This window comes from Aythya marila (assembly GCF_965140915.1).
Source record: "Aythya marila genome assembly, chromosome: 4".
NCBI lineage: Eukaryota > Metazoa > Chordata > Aves > Anseriformes > Anatidae > Aythya > Aythya marila.
The window spans coordinates 45,500,921-45,518,786 of record NC_139045.1 but is presented as its reverse complement, the minus strand read 5'-3'; the positions used below and the strand labels follow the sequence as shown (position 1 = coordinate 45,518,786).

The 17,866-nt window shown below is 46.3% G+C and overlaps 1 protein-coding gene across 5 annotated transcripts in view; it reads right to left on the bottom strand.

Moving 5' to 3' along the window:
* AFF1 (ALF transcription elongation factor 1) overlaps positions 1-17,866 on the bottom strand; it is a 67,075-nt gene that overhangs the window by 8,373 nt on the left and 40,836 nt on the right. For 3 of the 5 annotated variants that reach the window (XM_082759251.1, XM_082759250.1, XM_082759247.1), the window contains exons 5-14: positions 17,010-17,096; positions 16,189-16,225; positions 15,752-15,803; positions 9,944-9,998; positions 9,775-9,812; positions 8,259-8,421; positions 5,092-6,009; positions 3,472-3,569; positions 1,693-1,942; positions 559-650 (exon numbers count right to left, since the gene is read on the bottom strand). In XM_082759251.1, the coding sequence (XP_082615377.1) occupies positions 559-650; positions 1,693-1,942; positions 3,472-3,569; positions 5,092-6,009; positions 8,259-8,421; positions 9,775-9,812; positions 9,944-9,998; positions 15,752-15,803; positions 16,189-16,225; positions 17,010-17,096 (1,790 nt within the window). The remainder of the gene's footprint in view (positions 1-558; positions 651-1,692; positions 1,943-3,471; positions 3,570-5,091; positions 6,010-8,258; positions 8,422-9,774; positions 9,813-9,943; positions 9,999-15,751; positions 15,804-16,188; positions 16,226-17,009; positions 17,097-17,866) is intronic. The other 2 variants (XM_082759248.1, XM_082759249.1) reach the window with 2 other exon arrangements.

Here is a 17,866-nt window from a genome sequence, read left to right as displayed (position 1 = left end):
GGTGCACTCATCTCAGAGCACAAGAACTTGCGTTCCAGGTAGCTGCTTACAAGGGATGGGGTCACCAAGGCTGCTGCAGGTCCCAGTCTCCTGACTGATGATAAAGCAGGACCAGGCACGACTCTGAGTGCAGGAATAATCTGTTCACTGCGCAAATGGCACGGAGCCACCTGAGCACTAACACAAGGAGCCAGAAAGGAATCACATCTTCTCAGAGACATCAGTCTCCTGCACAGCACCTTGTCACAGACAAGTCTGCCACCTGTCAGGAATCAGACAAACCAGCACCCATCCCTTGCAGACAGGCACAAGAGACATGGCCTTGCAGAGGGTGATTGTCTTGGAGTTGAGAAGTACCTGTGTCTACACCAGCTCCCTCAAAACAAGAGCTGGTGAGAGGAGGGAGGTTTGCTTTGTGGTGGGTGGAGAAGTCCCAGAGGTGAGAAGGACGGGGCAGGTCCTGTACCTTTCTCTCTCTCACAAAAGCAGTGCTCAATATGCAGCAGAAGCCCAGTGTCTTCAGAAAGAACAGATGAGGAGCACAAAACAAACACTTACTTTTCAAACTTGACTTGAGGTCTCCTTGGCTTGGAGGTACCATTTGGCAAAGAAGGCACTGGGAAAGGATTCGTGACATCCCCTGCAGATCCCTGAAAAATCACAGAGCGAGATAAAGCTGGTTAGAAACATCCATCTAAAACTGTTCCAAAACATGGCTTTCCTAAATTTAAAGAGAAAAATGTTTATTTGTCTGAGACATAGTATACTTCTCCAGGCTCCCCCCTTTCTTCTTTCTTCCCAGTCCCCACTCCAATACTGGAAATGAAAACTTGGCTTCTCGCTAGACTGCTGGTGAGGGGGGTTAATATCATTCAGATTTTCCCTGAGCATGCAGAAATTAGGTAGCAGGTTTCCTTGCACAACGGCTAAGGGGGCAGCAAGGACACTAGGAGCACATTTTTCACGGTCACCAGAAAAGGTAGGAACTAGTACTACCCATTCACACTTACTCCTAGTTTAACCACACAGCAGTTGCTGACTCTGCATTGCTATCTACAACATCAGGAAAAAGAAAGCAGTTAGAAGCCAGCTAATACAGCACAGACAGTCTCCATTAATGTGCACACACATCGAAGTCCCAGACCACACACATCCAGGCACTTGTAAATGGCAATATAATTGAATTTTATAACCCGATAGTGCAAAGATTCAGCTGCAAGAATTATTAACAACGATTTTGTAAGCAAACTACGAAAGCTCATAGTGAAAGTTACAGTTAAAACCACAGGTTGCTCATTTTCAAGAATGAACTTTTTTTTCCCTATTGTAAACACACTTGTTTTCACACCTATTGTATCACACTCGCAGTTGCCTACAGTCAGAACCAGTTCCTGGCATAAACACGATTCTCTTGCCTTTCACTTTTACATGGTCACGACTTCTCATTGTGTTTCACAAGTAAGATTAAAATAAAATAGAAGATGGAAAACGACCAGAGATACCACAGCACGGGCATTAGGGCTAGCAAGATAGGGTCACAGATAGCCACTGAAGAGGCAAATATGCTTCAAAGAGCTTTCTCTAGTGGCTGGCTTACCCTTCTTTTCATTTAATATCCTAAAGGAAGGTTTCTAAAGAGAATCACACAGCACCCACGGGTCGCAGGATACGCCAGCAGTAACAGATACCTACTTTGTTGCCCTTCACCTGTTCAGAGTGCTTTCTCTCCACCTTCTTGTGCTTGGCAGACAAAGGATCCTTGTGGCTGCTTGAGTCCCTGGCAGTGTTGTTTTCTGTGGCAGGCAGCTGGCCGTTCTCACTCCTGGGTCTCTTCTGGGCCATTTTCGTTGACTTCGGTGCAGAATGTGCGGGAGACATGGGTGGCAGTGGTGGGGGTAGCAGGAGATCTTTCTTCTGGGTCTCAAATGATGCTTTTGGTGCTCTAGAGATGGGAAATTAATTTTGCAATTGGCATGAATACAATGTCTATATAATATAGGGATTTTTTTTTAACAGAAAAAAACAATCAGAAAAGTTAAATACATTGTGTACCAATTCTGTTCAAATTTCTCTGGAAATGTGAACTGACTTGTTAACAAAGAATCCTGCAAAAGCAAAATGAAACCTCAGGGACTTCACAGTGCATTAGATCCCACATGTTCAGCTGTCAACAATGCACAAGCAAGTTGCTTCTGAAGCAGGAATCAGCCCCAGGGCTTGTCCTTGGAGGAAAGACTTGCAACCAGAATGTCAGAATGTTGCCAAAACGACACCTCTCCAACACAGCATCTTTTCACTGAAAAAGGGGGAGAGGTAATTACAGCGAGTAAAATCCCTGGGACACATCACCCAACATGGCAAGCGAGGCACAGCGCTGCCTCTCTCTCCCTGTTACGGTAGAAGGTATCTTTTACAGGCAGGGATACTCGCCCTGACACTTGATCCTGTGCATGCTGCGACAGAATTAAACTGAGTTGTTCCTTCGGGACTTGCCAGCTAAACTAGACAACACATACAGGTTGGGAGGATATGAGGGACAGAGCCTTAAAGTGCTGTGCTTTTAAATGGCAGAGCTGATCATACTTAATAATTCCGTGGAAAATTTCTGATCATCTGGGGTTAGGATTACCAGGGAACTCCAGCAGTTATAGGCAGCACGCAACAGCACTAAACCTCGTTTTGCAACTACCCCTTTTTACTTTGTTTTCCTTCAGCTCCTCAGTTTCCAAGAAAGCACAAAGCGTCTAGAGCAGTGAATGCCAACCCTCCGGCTGCAAAGTCAGCAGAGGAAGAAACAAAACGAAATGCAGTGAGAAGTGTGAAGTTGAGCAGCTTGCTCAGCTCTCCCTTCTTCACTGTGCCACCTGGTGCAGCACAATCCTCCAGAGAGGGCCTTTTACAGGGAGCAGAGCAGCAGCCCCAACCTCCTTCCCAACCTCCAGCCCAGTTAACCTGCATCCCTGACCTGACACCGGAGCTTTCTCCCCACAAAAAAGGATCCAATTCTTCCTGCTCTGAAGGCCACCACATGGCTAGAAGAGGTGCTTGTTTGCTCTGAGAAAAGGGGAGGTACTAACCCTGGATTCAAAACCCTTCCAGCTGCTAGAAATCAGGACAAATGCCACCACATTCAATGGTTTTACAGCAGCATAATACAAGAATGGAAAACAGGCACTACAACGTCACCTTGTGCTTGAGTAACAAGAACATGAACGCTCTGCATTATAAAAGGAGAGGAAGATCAATGACAGCAAGTATAATTGCACATCTGCAACAAATAACGAGGCAAATAAATTACACTCTTACAGCCACATGGCTGGTGTCAGGATGTACAGACAAATTCGCAGCAGATAAAATTTCAGAAAGCACATTATGTTAAACAAACTCATAAGAAGAATAAAAGGTACAGTTCCTTGCTTTAAGTTTTAAAAGAAAGGTTCATTTTTTGCTATCCCATTGCTGTATACTCACTTCTGTTTAGTGGAGTCTTTGTTAGTTGAAGACTGCAATGATTTTGTTTCTTTGTCTGATTTCATTTTCTTCCTATCAATCTCCTTCTCCATTTCCCTCTAACAAAAACAAAACAAAACAAAAATCACTCAGATTTAGGAAGTTCATGTTCAGTACAGACCAACACAGCTACATTTGATGGCTTCATGTTAAAAAACGAAAAGCGATTGGAACTGACAAAGTGGAAAACCAGAGCACGGTTGATTTCAGGCTCAATGACAAGTACCCTAACGTGACATTTTATCTACTTCAGCTGGTTAGAATAATTATTTTGTAGTGGAGGGGATGAACTGCCTAAATCTCTCCTTGCCAACAGTCTGAAACAAATGTACTTCTATAGCTGAAGCATTTTATGATCTGTTCTGGGCGTTGGTTTTCTTCTCCTCGTGTTTTGTGACAGTTTTTTTTTTTGTTTGTTTATTTGTTTGTTTTCTCTAAGGGATGGAAAAAAAAGCATTCATTGGAGACCTAGACTACACAGGGATGTAGTCAAGATGTTTTATGAGCAGGAATCAAGTATAGCATGAAATTTTGAAGTGTCAATTAAATTTGCTGCCTATACACTGAACAGCAGGAACCACTGAGGCAGAGGGATAATAAATGACACTTTTTAAACACACTCCACAAATCTTATGATGCAAAGCATGCAATACCAAATTATTGCCTCACTTGAACAGCAAACCTTCAGAGTAATTCATTATAAGACAAGGAAATGCAAAACAAAAGGAGCTCGCCCTTCAGCCAGCATTACCCATGGAGTGCCTGGTGCTAGCCCAAAGCATCCCAGGACTTTGCATCTGTCTCCTGGGGCACATGCAGGTTAACCTCAGCACGATGGAGTTCCACAGGTAATGCATGGCACCTAGTCCACCTCAGAGCCTCCAGAGCATGGCTCCAGCAGGCGCACGGGTTAACTATTCCTGCTGCAGGACTCTGCAAAGGGATCCCTGGAAAGCCCCTTACTGGAGATGTGCCTCTTGTGAGCATCAGCATCTCCACCAGTGCCACAGCAGCTCCAGGAGAAATCAGAGGCTTTTTTGATGTATTCATCCAAGCACTGAGATGCACAGGAGGGGTTAGTGGTGGTTGTTATTATCAGTGGTTTAGTTCAAAGTCTGCATTTAGGGAAAAGCAAAAGGCATGGAGCTGCTGGCATCACCCCTGGAAATCAGAGTTCACAGCCGCAGAATTTGTTCCCTCTCTGCGTAAGCCAGCCATCACAATTGTTTCCCAGAAACCCACAACTCTAGACAGGAAAAGGCCACGCTACTCGGACTGAGGCTGCAAGCAAGATATAATAGCAAGAATTCTTTGAAAACACCAAAGCATTTGTTAGACAGCTTGCAGGGCTTTTCATTTGCTCAGCAGTGGATTTTTGACCAATAAGAAACATCTGTGAATAGTTTTTGACACATTTTCCCTTTAAAAGTTTGGAAACACTGTGGCATGAGGAGGACAACGAGCCCAGTCTGATCCTATGAAGCAAAAAGAAACTCCAAGCAGGGGATTTTCAAACAGCTCCACACTCCCTACACATCACTGCGGTCCTTGCACAAACCCACCTTCACCTCCACCTCTCACCTTCCTCTTTTTGAAGGACTTGTCAGGAGTGTCTGTGGCTTTCCTCTCCACATCCTGCCCCCTTGCACCAGGGAACTCCTTTGCCTCCGCTCTCTTCTGGTGACCGCCCTTCCCGGGGAGCTGCGGAACTCTCGACAGCAGCGGGAGATCGATTTTAACCATGAGGCTGCGAGGGACGTGCACGTCCCTCACTGGCGACAGCAACTTCTTCTCCCTGACAGACAAGGGAAGCTTCTCCTTGTGGAAGTCCTCTCTGAGCACAGCAGCAGGCCTGTGGCCGCTAGTCCTGGTGGGAGTCGTGCCCTGGCCCTGAGGGATTGGGCTGAGAGCGAGGTGCTCCTGGGTACTGCCCAGCACAACGTCCCGCGGGGGCTTGGGGTCCAGCAGGGCTTTGGCGCTGGCCTGATGGGAGCTCTTGTGCTTTCTGCCCTCGGGGGGCTCTTGCAGACTGGGTTTCAGTTCTTTTCGGTCGCTGGATTTTGGCCTCCCTTTCGTTTTTACTTTTGGCTTGTCTCTGGAAGACTGGTCTCTAACCTCGTAAGGACCAGGTTCGCTCTCCACCTTCAGGCCCCCCTTGGGCCCCTCGTGCGCTGGAGGCTTGCTGGGCCTTTTGATACCAACAGTCTGCCTCTGCGAGGGCTCCTCAGCGCATGCAGGAGACTTCTGGCAGTTGCGTTTGGTCGGAAGGTGAGCATCCTGAGAAGCCCTGGCTGCTCGGGCAGAGCTCTTGTGATGAGGCTCCCTCGGCTCTGCGTGCTCCTGGGAGGAGTCGCTGTCGATCTGCTGTCCTGGCTCCCTGTCCTCCTCACGTCCATCCGTGTGGGCAGTTTCTCTGGGGCTCTCTGCTGGCACTGTTGGTGGGTTCACCTTGGTAAGCCAGTTGTCGAGCTGCCACTTGTTTGAAGTTGGTGGGTCGGGCTGTAGACAAACAGAGAAAGGAAGGATGCAAGACTGACACCTGTATCTCAATCCTAACACATTGTCAGAACCCAGTAAAATTTCCCCTTAGTGGTAACGATGAAAGACCATGACAAAGCAGGGACGCTCTGGTACGTATACATCAACATTTAATTCACGAGCACAGGACCAACCAGGTGGTACAGCTTTCCTGGATCTCTGCTAGCCCTACCTGTCGTGCAGTAAGAGAGAGGCATGAAAACCCCTGCTCGGTTTGCTCTGTGCCACTACCCAACATCCTTGCGCAGTCAGGCAAGTACTCACTGTGAAAACAAAGCAGGTGCCATCCTCACAACTTTTACCAAGTTAGTTGCACGAGGTGGACCAAGGGCTGTCCCAGTTTCTTCCAAGCCCTCTGCCTACACAATCCAACACTCGCGTCCCCCTGGGTCAACCAAGGCATGAGCTACGACTGAGTACTGAGGGCCTCTGCAATCAGTCAGACACTTATCGTAGTTAAAAGAAGCCCTGCCTAATCAAAACAGAAGTCTGACGTATCAGGAGAAAACTTAACCAGCTAGCTGTAAAAACAGACATCTGAAGCTGCAAATGAGGGGCACAATTCTCTAGGGCCCACTCTGAAAATTCTGCTTAATTCTCAGCATCGCTCAAACGTGTCACTTGCGATCTGGGCGCTGTCAGAGCACAGCTACGCTTGTGCCCTCACCAATCCTCCTCCCCAGCCACAACTCTCTTCTGAGAACAGCCACAGCACTTCTCAGAAAAGAGAAGCCCTAGCACATGAAAGGCTTTCCAGGACTAATTAATCCCTTCTGCTGGCCTTTTCTTCTCCACCCAGACTCTACCCTCCTTTGTGCCGTACAACATGTTGACATGAAGACGTGTCCTCAGCTGTGTCTGGGTGACTCCATCTAGAAAGCTGGTTTATGAAACAGACTTGGTTTTATCACATTTTAAACTTCCCAATCGCAAATGATAGTAAGAGAAAATATTAAAAGATTAAATAACAATAAGCAAATACTGCACATGGGTCCTAAAGTCTTTGCTTTTATGTGAGGAGCTGGATAGAAAAACAGAGCATGTGCACCACTTGGCTCTCTGTGTAAAATGAACAGTTTACTGAATAAAAACGGGAAAAATGGTCAATCCACAATAACTAGGACTTCACTAGAGAGAAAACAACACTGTAGCACAGCATATTTTCAGTATAAAGCAGGCATGATTTGGTATAAGAAGGTAAGTACAATATCTGTTTCTCACATAGCACAAGGCAAGGTCTGTGAGTGAAGTGCTGCAGAATGAAGCGTGTTAGCTGTGAGATCAGAAGACAGGTCTTTTCAAAGCTTCTGCAATGTCTCCTGTGCACAAAATTCTCCCTGTTAATGTGCTTCTAAGGTAAAAGAAAGGAAAGCCAAGGCTAGGGAGGTCAAGAGGAATAAATGACAAGGTTCTGGGCTTTGTGAGAATTATCTCAGAGCTGTCAGTGGACTGGTTTATATAAGCTGTGGTCCATCAGCTCTAACCCTGCACTTCCCGCTGGCCCAAGAATGTTTTGTGAGCTGGAGGATCTGTTTTAAACCACAGGACATGAGTACATTTGCAGCAGATTTTTTAAAAGCTGCATGGTCTCAATTATTATGCAACTCTGAAGCACTAAGCTCTGTTTGCCTGCTTTTCCCAATAAAAGCCTCAGAAACGCCAGTGCAGCACTATGTGAGCCAAACTCAACAGCAGCAAGTCTAAGCACATTCCAGCCCTTCCTGCGGGCCCGATCACTTCAGCTGGGAGCTGGGAGAAGCCAAGTCTGTCACTCACACGCAGGAGCTGCAGAGGGGCGCTGGCAGCTTCCCGGAGCATGTCAGGGAATTGGGCTCACCCCGAAGCAGCCGACAGCCTCAGCACCCTGAAGAGCTGCACAGGGAGAGGTGAGCACTGAGGACAAGCTGCAGTTCCCACCTGTGCCTCATCAGTAAAGGCACCAGTTCCTCCTGGAGCGCTAGCCAACGATGCCAAAAGGCAGGGGGGAACACTTCAAGGTGAGGCACTTCAAAGTCTAATTTGTGCTGTTACTAAGGGTTATTTCATTGACAAACTCCTGCAAAGAAGCAAAGGGCAAGCGAAGCTTGATGATGCAGCAAAGATGTCAACAGGCCACCTGAAGGATGAGGGCGTTTCAGGTGCCCTGTCTGACTGCGTTGAGCCAGCAGAGAGCCTGCATTAAGCAGCCCCTACAGTTCATGTGCATTCACCTCAGGAGCTGACACTCTCGGAGGGTCAGGGTCGTTGGCTTCACTGTCACTCGAGCTGCTCTCCGTCTCCGAGTCTGAAGAGCTGTCTGAGTCACTGGTGCTCCCTGACTCTGGGCTGCTGGAATGTGCTGATGCCACGCTCTCGGGCTGGGACTGCAGGGCACTGCAAGGCCACCAGGAGATAAAATTAGAAAGCAGCACGCGTCAAGGTTACTTACTACATTGATATGGAAGCATCCAGAAATAAAACTTAACCCCCCTGTTTTGGCACTGGAAGGAAAGGGGGCAAGGCCAAAAGAATACACTGCCATACTCCAAGCTAAAGCACCGGAATAAAAAAAACAACTCTGGAAATAATAAAATTCTCAATTCCAACCCAGCCATAACTATACAAGCAGAATGTCACTGCAAGAGTACAAAGCTGCATTTAGCCAACAAAAGGCTTTTTAAAATAGTGACAAATGCTATTCTGACAGTCCCAACACTCAGCAGAAAAGATGCCTAATAAAGACTAACAAGACGGAAACCTACATGCCAGGATGGCTTCTGTTTTTATTTTCCCCCTTCACAAGAAGGGGGAAAGCAAGTTCTTACTTCTTCACCCATGTTACTTGCCTGAGGTGCTGCAGCTGTTTCATGAACAGCCCCAAACAGCAGCATTTTTTGCAAGACCCATCCCTGCTCACAAGTGCTTCACCCCAGCCCTGCTGACAATGGGAGTGGATGGAGCTGAGGCATAACTTTTTGTTCTGGAACAAACTAAAGAAGTCAAAACACTGACTTCTGACTCTGAAAACTCTTTCCCATGTCAGCACAAATACATTTGTATGATGTGGAGGCAAGCTCCTTGCTGATGCAGACCGATACTGCGAGAACATACTGTTTCAAGAGCCTGCAGAGACAGTCGGTCATGCCAAGAAATCAAAATGCCCTTGTGCAAGCCTGACTTTGCAGACTGTCACCAGTGCTTGAAGAGCACACACATCAAGCCAGAAAAGTACATCGGTGCTCTCTTGTTGGGGTTTCTCCACCTTTCTGCTTCTAATCCAGGTGCGTGGCTTTTCAGTCAACCTTGAATCCTGCTTCTAAGTTGCCCTATCAGGAGGGGCTGAAGCAGCCTCAGTAAATTTCTTCTACACCTATTTGGCTGTTTCTGGCTTCCTTCTGAACTACAGCTGCACTCATACCTTAGCCATCACTGTTGTAACTGAAAATCCCATCATCTCCAGTGTGCTCTCCAAATAACGTGATGGTGTGGAAGAGGAGAATGGAAGGGAACAGATGGGGAAATACAATTCTGGTTCGAAGGCAAAATCTAGCATGCCTGGACTCATTTCTCATTGAAGCTTTCTGTAAAACCTCACACGACTAAAGCCAATTTGGCTTCAGGCAGCTAGAAACTAAAGCTTGCATCTATGACAGAAACAAGGGACCCTTTCCCACCTACCCTCATATAAAATAATTCTTTTTTTTCCTCCTTATCTGTCTACCTAGCAGTTTGGGAACAAACCTGTACCTTGGAGGAGCAAGTGAAGAAGGTGGCTTTTCAACAACCTGTTTTGTTCACAAAAACAAAGAGGAGAGGGGGAGGAAAGGTTAGCTTAAGGAGCTCAGAGCAACGCAACACGTCGCGATGATTTAACGGGATGTCTGTGGGCGTAGGGTATAAAACATCTAAAACTGACTTGGTCGTCACCACTGTCTTCACTATCACTGAGCTGCAGGTCGTCCTGGAGCATTCTGAAAGACAACCAGAAGATACACATCAGCCAGGGCAGACACGTTTTCAAGCAGCAGACACTGAAAAAAGACTTGGTTTGCACTTTCCAAAATAAGCCGACCTCCCCAAGGCTTTTTAACATTCGGCATGCTCAATCTGCTAAATCCTCTCGTTACCTGAACAAAGAACAACATGGAAACACACAGCCTGGGCCTTTTACTCTGCCTTCCACCTGACCTCAGGGCACTCTGCAACACAGGGGCAGTACCATCGGCTGCCATCTGCAGACAACTGCTAGAACAAGTCCAGCCCTGCTACAGCAAGAGACCGGCAAGCTTTTAGCTCCCCAAGGGGCAGAAAGCACCACAAGATGCGCACATTCACATATCCTGCTCTTTGTGGGCTGCAAATACTTCTCCTGACACACAGCTCCTCTTTTTGCTGCTTGGATCTCCTGTCTCACACACATACCTAAGCAGCGGCCAATAAGGTCAAGCCAAGCTCCTATTGCAGCTCTGCACAGCAAGAGCCCTAACACTGGGGAGTCACACACCCAAAGCAGTTCCTGGGTGGTGAGGCATAAGGCCTGTTCTAGCATTGCTAGAGCAGTGGGCTGCCTGTGAGTGTTTCCAGATGCACCATTCAAGTCCTAAGTCTGCAGGTGGCACCTGCTGCTTCCAATTTCACTGTCCTCTGTGAAATTGGGGTCCTCAAAAGGCTGGAGGAGAGGGATTTGTGGGCAGAGACCCCAAGTTCTCCACAAAGCACAAGCAATGAATCTCAAGTCCAAACGAAAATTTCAGAGCAATTGAACTGTCAGTCAACAGGTAAAATCCATTTCAGCAGTCAGTAACCGAGGATTAGGGTCAGACAATAACTGAGGCATGCTCTCAGTACCTTTCAGCCTTTCCAAGCACCAGATTAAAGCACCGTAATTCAGAGGAAAGGCTGTATCTTCCCTTCAAACAGAAAGCCACATCACTTCTATTAGCCCTAATGGAAATTGCACATTCCGAACGAAGAGAGAACAGACTCCAGCAATTATTCTCAAGGTTTGTTTCTGTTGTTGCCTGTTTTATGTTTCCTTTTCGTACCGGGAACAAACCCTCTGCTTCCACCATTTGAGGAGGGAACCCAGCCCTGTACATAAAACCACGGGAAGCGCAGTCAGTGACTTCCTGCTACTTGAAAGCCTGCCTGCTCATGCTGAAGGTCAACCACTTGCTTTCTAGGGCACCTCAACCCCAGCTGGAGCAAGCGAGATGTCAAAACCAGCAGGAAAACTCCACACCCCCCTACGGCCACATACCAGCAGTGACAGCACATGGGTTCAGCAGGATGGCCCGAACATGCGAACACACCCGTGGCCTGCCTGCTAATTTTAGCAAGGAAGACAGGTCCCTGACACAGGTGCCTCCTCACGCTGGCTCTGGGTGACAAGCGGTGAGCTATGGGGAAGGAGATGGCTGGTGAGGCTTCGCCATCTCAACACTGCGTACTCGAGGGTACATCTTTTCCAACAGCTTCGCTGCTTCTACGCCTGTCGTTTCCTAATAATATATATTTTACTGGGGATGCCTCCAAGAAAAGGAACATCAAAACACTACTGCCGAAGTCCCTTGAAAAGACAATTTCAAATGCCTAAAACCACACACTTTTATTTTGGTTTACAAGCAAGTTGAGATTCTAACACTTGTGTGACTGCAAACCGAGCGTGCTGCCCTCCAGAATTAACTGCTCTCCATGCAGTGCTCTACATCCTCACTAGAAAATCAGGACGCGTTGCCTGAAGCTGAATATCCACGAATGAGAAAACCCCAAACCTCTAGTCCCTTTGCAAAACAACACTCCAATACAGACTCTCTTACTGAATTACACGCTGCATGTCTGAACTGCTGTCTTCCTACATTGCTGTCATCCCATCTGCTTGCACTATTAAGCTGGAAAACTTCAGCCATCCAAATTAATCTCGTACTAGGGATGTTGCCAGGTTTGATTTTTTTCCTTCCTTTTTCATTTTTCCTGTATGGGGTTTGGGTGAGGGGCCGTTTCCCTTTCCCACGTGCTTGCTGTTTGTTACACTGTCAGGCTCTTGGTTTGGAAGACGAGGAAATGGGAATGTTTTCCTCCCTGTAAAAAGTCTTTTTATCTAATCCTTATCTTTTTATTTACATCTTTGAAGCTAGTCAAAATTTGCTATCCTAGGGTACATTCTCATTTTGGCAAGATGCATACTTTGGTACAGTTTCCTTCCCAAGACACCAGGGTTGGCAGCTCTGGACGCTGACTGCTGACTCTGATGAGACAGCATCTCTTCTTCAGGCATTTTACTTTCAAGTCATAAATCCCTCAAAACTCAGGGCAGAATGTAAAGATGAGTTAAAGGTCAGGGTGTCCAAGTAATAAGAGACAAATTGAGTTCTCCTGCCTTCCCTCTCCACGAACTCTGACTACTCCCCCTGCAGCACCAGCAGTGTATTTTGTTGCTGCTGACGTTTTTCCAGTTACGAGACCTTTTGTTGAAACACGTTCACGGGGCTGCTAGCGTACAGCTCACAGGAAAAAACCTGCCTTCAGAAGGGTACGTTTCTGTGTGACACGCTTCTGAGTCAGAGTTTGCTAAAGACTGAGCTTGGGACCCACGCTCTTGTACCTGTAGCAGGACGGCACCCAGAAGGCCCAGAGGCCTCCCGTGCCCACAGCAGGGCGCACCATGCTGCACAGCCCTGCCTCCCGAGGCGTTACCAGCCCCAAAACCCCGTGCTACCTCGCACCGATGCAGAAAAGGCTCTTGGTGCCATAAGGGCTCTGCCTGCCGTCACCTACGTGCTTTCTTTGTTCAGGCATTTTGACTTCGCCATTCCCTCGTGGCTGTCCTCTTCCATCTCCCAGCCTCCACCACCTCATTTCCTCAAACACCTTCCCTGTGGACACCACCTGGAGCCTCTGCTTTTAGAGTAAACACTGGAGGGAAGCGCTACGAGACACGGCTGTGGCAAACAACCCCCCCTCCATCTCCTACTGAAGGCAAACGCCATGCAGCCCGCAGCAACGTGCACACACTGGCTTCGGCTGGAGCCAAAGCTGCTCTGCCCTGCAATTTAAACACACTTCCAGGGATGTGAAAATGTCCCCGAAGTTTTTCCGGGGTTTTGTTTTGTTTTACCTTAAGCACTCTGGCCTACAGAGGCATTTCCTTTAGAGGCTAAAGGATACGCTAGGCAGTGCTACGTAGATTGTCCTTTAAATCTGATTTAACTGTTTCTACCCAAAAGGACTGCCTTTTTCACCTGAGCTGCTGGTAAGTAAAGCGCAGTGTGAGAACATTGCAACCACTTAACTTCAATTTAGGATCATGGAAGAACATTGCTACCACTTAAATTCAATTTAGTATCAAGGAGGAACATGAAAACTTTATGAGTCACACTTCTGCATGGCTAGACAAAGCCAGTTTCCCCAAAACAAGGTTTCAACAAATTGCTAAATAGCCTACTTAAAGAAGATAAATCTGCCCTAATCATCTTTAATTAGCTCAGCGCTTCAAAGATGCTAAGTTTTCATTTGCAGGACCCGCAGCTTATGCACACACCGTCAATATCCCTGTGAATCTATTTATAAAGAGCTCTTTTCGTGAGATGAGTGGCACTAAAATCAGTGCAGCTTGCCCAGCAGCTCCGCTGAAGGCACGGGCGGGCCCCTCTCTGCTGGCCGTGCGGAGGATGCATTGCAGAGGCAGAGGCTGGCATCTCCCCCGTGAGCAGGAGGGTTGCTCCCATTCCAGCACGGCCAGGAGCTGATCTGGGGGCTGCATCCAAGAAGGAAAGCCATCTGGGAACCTGTGCCTGCTCGGGGATGCTGGATGCTTAATTTGGGCACACAGATGCCCAGGGATTTCAACCTCTAATTAAGCAGCACAGCACAAATGCTGTTTGTGTTCAGCCAGCCACACTTGGTAACATGAGCTACTATCGGCAGCTGAGTTTTCTGAGGGTCACGTGGCTTCTGAAGAGCAAAGAAAGCCCTGTTTGGCAAAGGAGAACAAAAAGGAGACAAAAAGAAGGAATGCATCACTTCAAGGGGAAAACGCAGGCCAAGTCCTTGGGCAAACCTCGGTTCAGTCCGCTTAGGATGTCAGCCTAAGCTGCTCTGTTCCTCTGCCTTCAACTGCCTCTGTCGTATGGCCACGGTAAATGAGAGCTGGCTCCGAGATGCTAATAAAAATCACCATGAAGGGAAAGACATTCACTGATGGACATCAGCAAACTGAGGTTCCCTTTATCCCCAAGGAGGACCTGCCATGAAGGCAACCAACACTCAGGGACGGGGCTTGAGCTGCCTTGTGCCTTCCGCCCAGCTGGCCCCAGAGGGCTTGTGTTTGTCTTAGTTCAAATGAAATCCCTAAACGCAGAGGCTCAGTGAGATGCTAGCAGAAAGCAGCAGCAGGAAGGTTCTGGCTGCCCTTTGGAGACCGGTCAGGTCAGGAAGGCTTGAATGAAAAGCCTGAACACAAAATCCTGCAGCTCAGCTGAGGAGGCTTGCTTGTGCCCTTCCCAGGTTTTCTTTATTTTTAATTGAATTATTCATTATAAGTTTAAAAAAAAAAAAGTATAAGCTTTGTAGTCTGCAGTTTGCAGCCTTCCCTGGAAGGATACAGTGTGAAGCAAAACGAGCTCTTTATCACTGAGCTGACAGGCATTTAATGCCTGGGCGATTGACTCGCACACAGACCACTTAGCCTCCTGGATGTGGAAAGGTTTCTATTATTCAGGGCTCAGAACCTATCAATGCTGCCATCTGGCCAGGTTAATCCCGAAAGACTCAAAGTCAGCCCACACGAAACTACTTGCAAGAAATTCCTGTGATTAACCTAATTAATAGACAACCACTTGAACCTACCAGGACTCTGCCAAGTTTTTTTTTATTGTCATTATGGATCTTTCCCACCAACTTACAACTTGGTGTTGAAGCAATACAAGTATTAGCTGGCATTTCCTCCCTGCCTCTGTAAAACTGTTGCCAAGATTATGCACAAAGATCTGGGACTCCAGTTCTGAGAAGCCTTCTCAGAGAAACCATAAAATAATAGGGGAAAGAAGAGACACAAAGAGACAAAAGAAGAAATATGTAAACAACGTTAAAAAAAAATCCAGGACCCCACTTTGCACCTTGCTAACTTGATTAGATGATGTAAATTGAGGTTTTTAGAAACTTCACATGAAGGTAGTTTTTTTTGGAGGGGTGGAGGGTTTAAATAAAATTAAAAAAAAAAAATAAAAGAAAAGAACAACACTTCTCAGGAACTTTCCCTTGGACAATTGAAAAAAAAAATACCCCATGATTTCTATACGATGTGCAAGTTTCCACAAATTTTGTAAGCATAGCTTTACTAACCTTCACAAATTCAAAATGGTATGCTAAATGGATCAGATTCAGTTTGTTTCTAAGTTATGTCAGTTTAATGCATGATTAATGCACACACTGTGTGACAAGGTATTAAGTAGCCACAGATTAACAGAGCAAAACCCACTCCACTTGGTATATTAAGTTGTGTGGTTTCGTGTTTGTGGTGTTTTGCTTTTTTTAACACAGTAACCATAAACATGAACCAGCAATATTGCTGTGGCTGTAAGTTCCCTCCATTGAAATTCTCAGAGAAAAACTGAACTAATAAACTTTAATCTTCAGAAACATCAAGTAAGGCATATTTTAATTCATTACAGATTCTTTTAAGTAACTGCACAGTAGAGCATGGGAACTGAGTCTGGTTACTTACGATGTTCTTGGTTGAGAACTAGGCAACGTTTTTGAAGGTGCGTCATACTGTTCTGCAAATCAAAAACAAATCAGTTCTTTTTACTTGCCTCACATGAACTGTATTTTACCCTATAGTCTCTGGGTGTCACAAATAGAAAGTCACTCTCTTACAGGATGTAATCCTTTGCCAGTGAGATTATTCATCATCCTAAATGGGATTTCCTAACAAAACACTGCTTGTTCTCTGCTGAACTGCTGCTTTACTTTCCAAGTAAGGAACGTACACAATCTCTGAGGCATTATCTAAATTCTTCAGTGTTCAACCAAGCCCAGGAAATTGTGCTCCTTAATCAATGTAAACATTTGATATTTCTCATCAATCTCGCACACACAACACACAAAGTTATCTGTGAGCTCATACAGACATTGCTGCGTGTTCTTTGGATTTCTACTTACTCTGATTCTGTGCTACAGATCCAACGTGCTGTGATTCCTGCAAAGAAATGACAAAGTGAAAAGTTGAGAATAAAATACACCAGCCCTCTCTCAATAGCTGCATGTTAGTGATGTGTTTTCAACGTGTTACTTATTGTGATAAAAGTCAACCTAACCAAAGCTTGCCTTTGAATTGTCTTAAGAGTTTAGGCTGCTCTGACAGTTTAGCACAAACATGATGTGCTACTGCCACCAAAAATGTGCTGCTGGCAAACGAGCAGTATGTGCCTTTTTGAAGGAATATAGAAAATTTTGACAGAGCTTCCAAGTATTTCTCTTTAATGCAGTCAACAAATATTTTTCTTGAAAATAAAGATTAAAACTTTTTTGTGCTGCAACAGAGATGCTTAAAATGTTTCTGCAAACATTTGGAGTCACATTTGGAGTCCACAGTTTGAACAAACATCTATGTCATCTAAACAGCACTCATTCATCCCTTCTCTCTGGCTCAAACATCTTACAACTCTAAAAATAGAAAGCTTGCTAAAAAAAAAAAAAAAAAAAAAAGGTAAAAGATAATCACACTACCGCATAGCTCACTCAGAAATAATTACTCATAAGCACCATCTGATCTAATTCTTGGTAAAATTATGCATTTCACGCAGCAGTTATGTAATGTGAGATCCACTGTGCTTTCGTTTATCTGACTTCTTCAAAAGATAATCTCTCCTGACAGCCTTTATCTAAGAAAGGGGCAGGGTCAAAAATTAGATGAATGCGCACGCAAGCTGGAAAGCTGTCTTTAATACATCAAAAGGTCTGGCAAAAAGAGGCTGTTTTACCTTTGCTGGAAATGGAAATTTTGAGGGCTCTGCCGTACTAGGTGTATGAATAGCTGTCAGAGGAGGTGGCCATGAGTGGGTCATTTCCTGGAAGGAGATGGAGAAAAGTGGATTAGGGTATTTTTGCTGATACTTGCAGTGAAGTTTTAAGCTTAAGACTCGTATCTACCTAAAGTCCTTGTAGGCTGGACTGCAGACCTCAGAGACAGCACCGCAGTGAGAACCCATCCTTGGGATGCAGCACCTGCCCCACAGGGAGCACTTGCCCCCCTCTGCAAGCACACTCGCACTGCCCAAGCAGCAGCCATCTCAGCGCAGCTCGCAGAGCTAAGCGCCTACTGCGTTTGCAGCATTTGGCCTCGGCATTACAGCTCAGGAAATAATAAAAGGAAAAGCAAACAAAACCTGCACAGGAGCAGCTGTGCGCTTTTTCAGAGTGCAGGCTCTGGGCTCGGTGACAGCACATGCATGAGCAGAGCAGGGCAGGGCACCATGGGACGGGGCTGGCTGGGTAGGACCAGCCTCAGTGCCTGTGCTCGGCTGGCACTGCTGTCGGCGTGAACATCTCTACTGGGCTGTAGTTTTGAGGCGCCTGTTTTCGTCGAGGCACAAAAGCTCACAAGCGGCTCCAGTTTCCTTATCAATTAGGAATAGCATAGAACATGAAAATTTACAGGGAAGTGATTCCATCTGGCTACCTTTGGCTCTAGAAGCAGGGATTGGATAAATCTAGGAGGATTTTGTGCAAGAACTGGAAACAGCCTTCAAGTAACCCATGTAACCATCTGGTCATGTAATTATCACTCTCGTCTTCTTGTTTCTCCCCCTCCACTGCTCAGCTCACTGCTCTCTACACT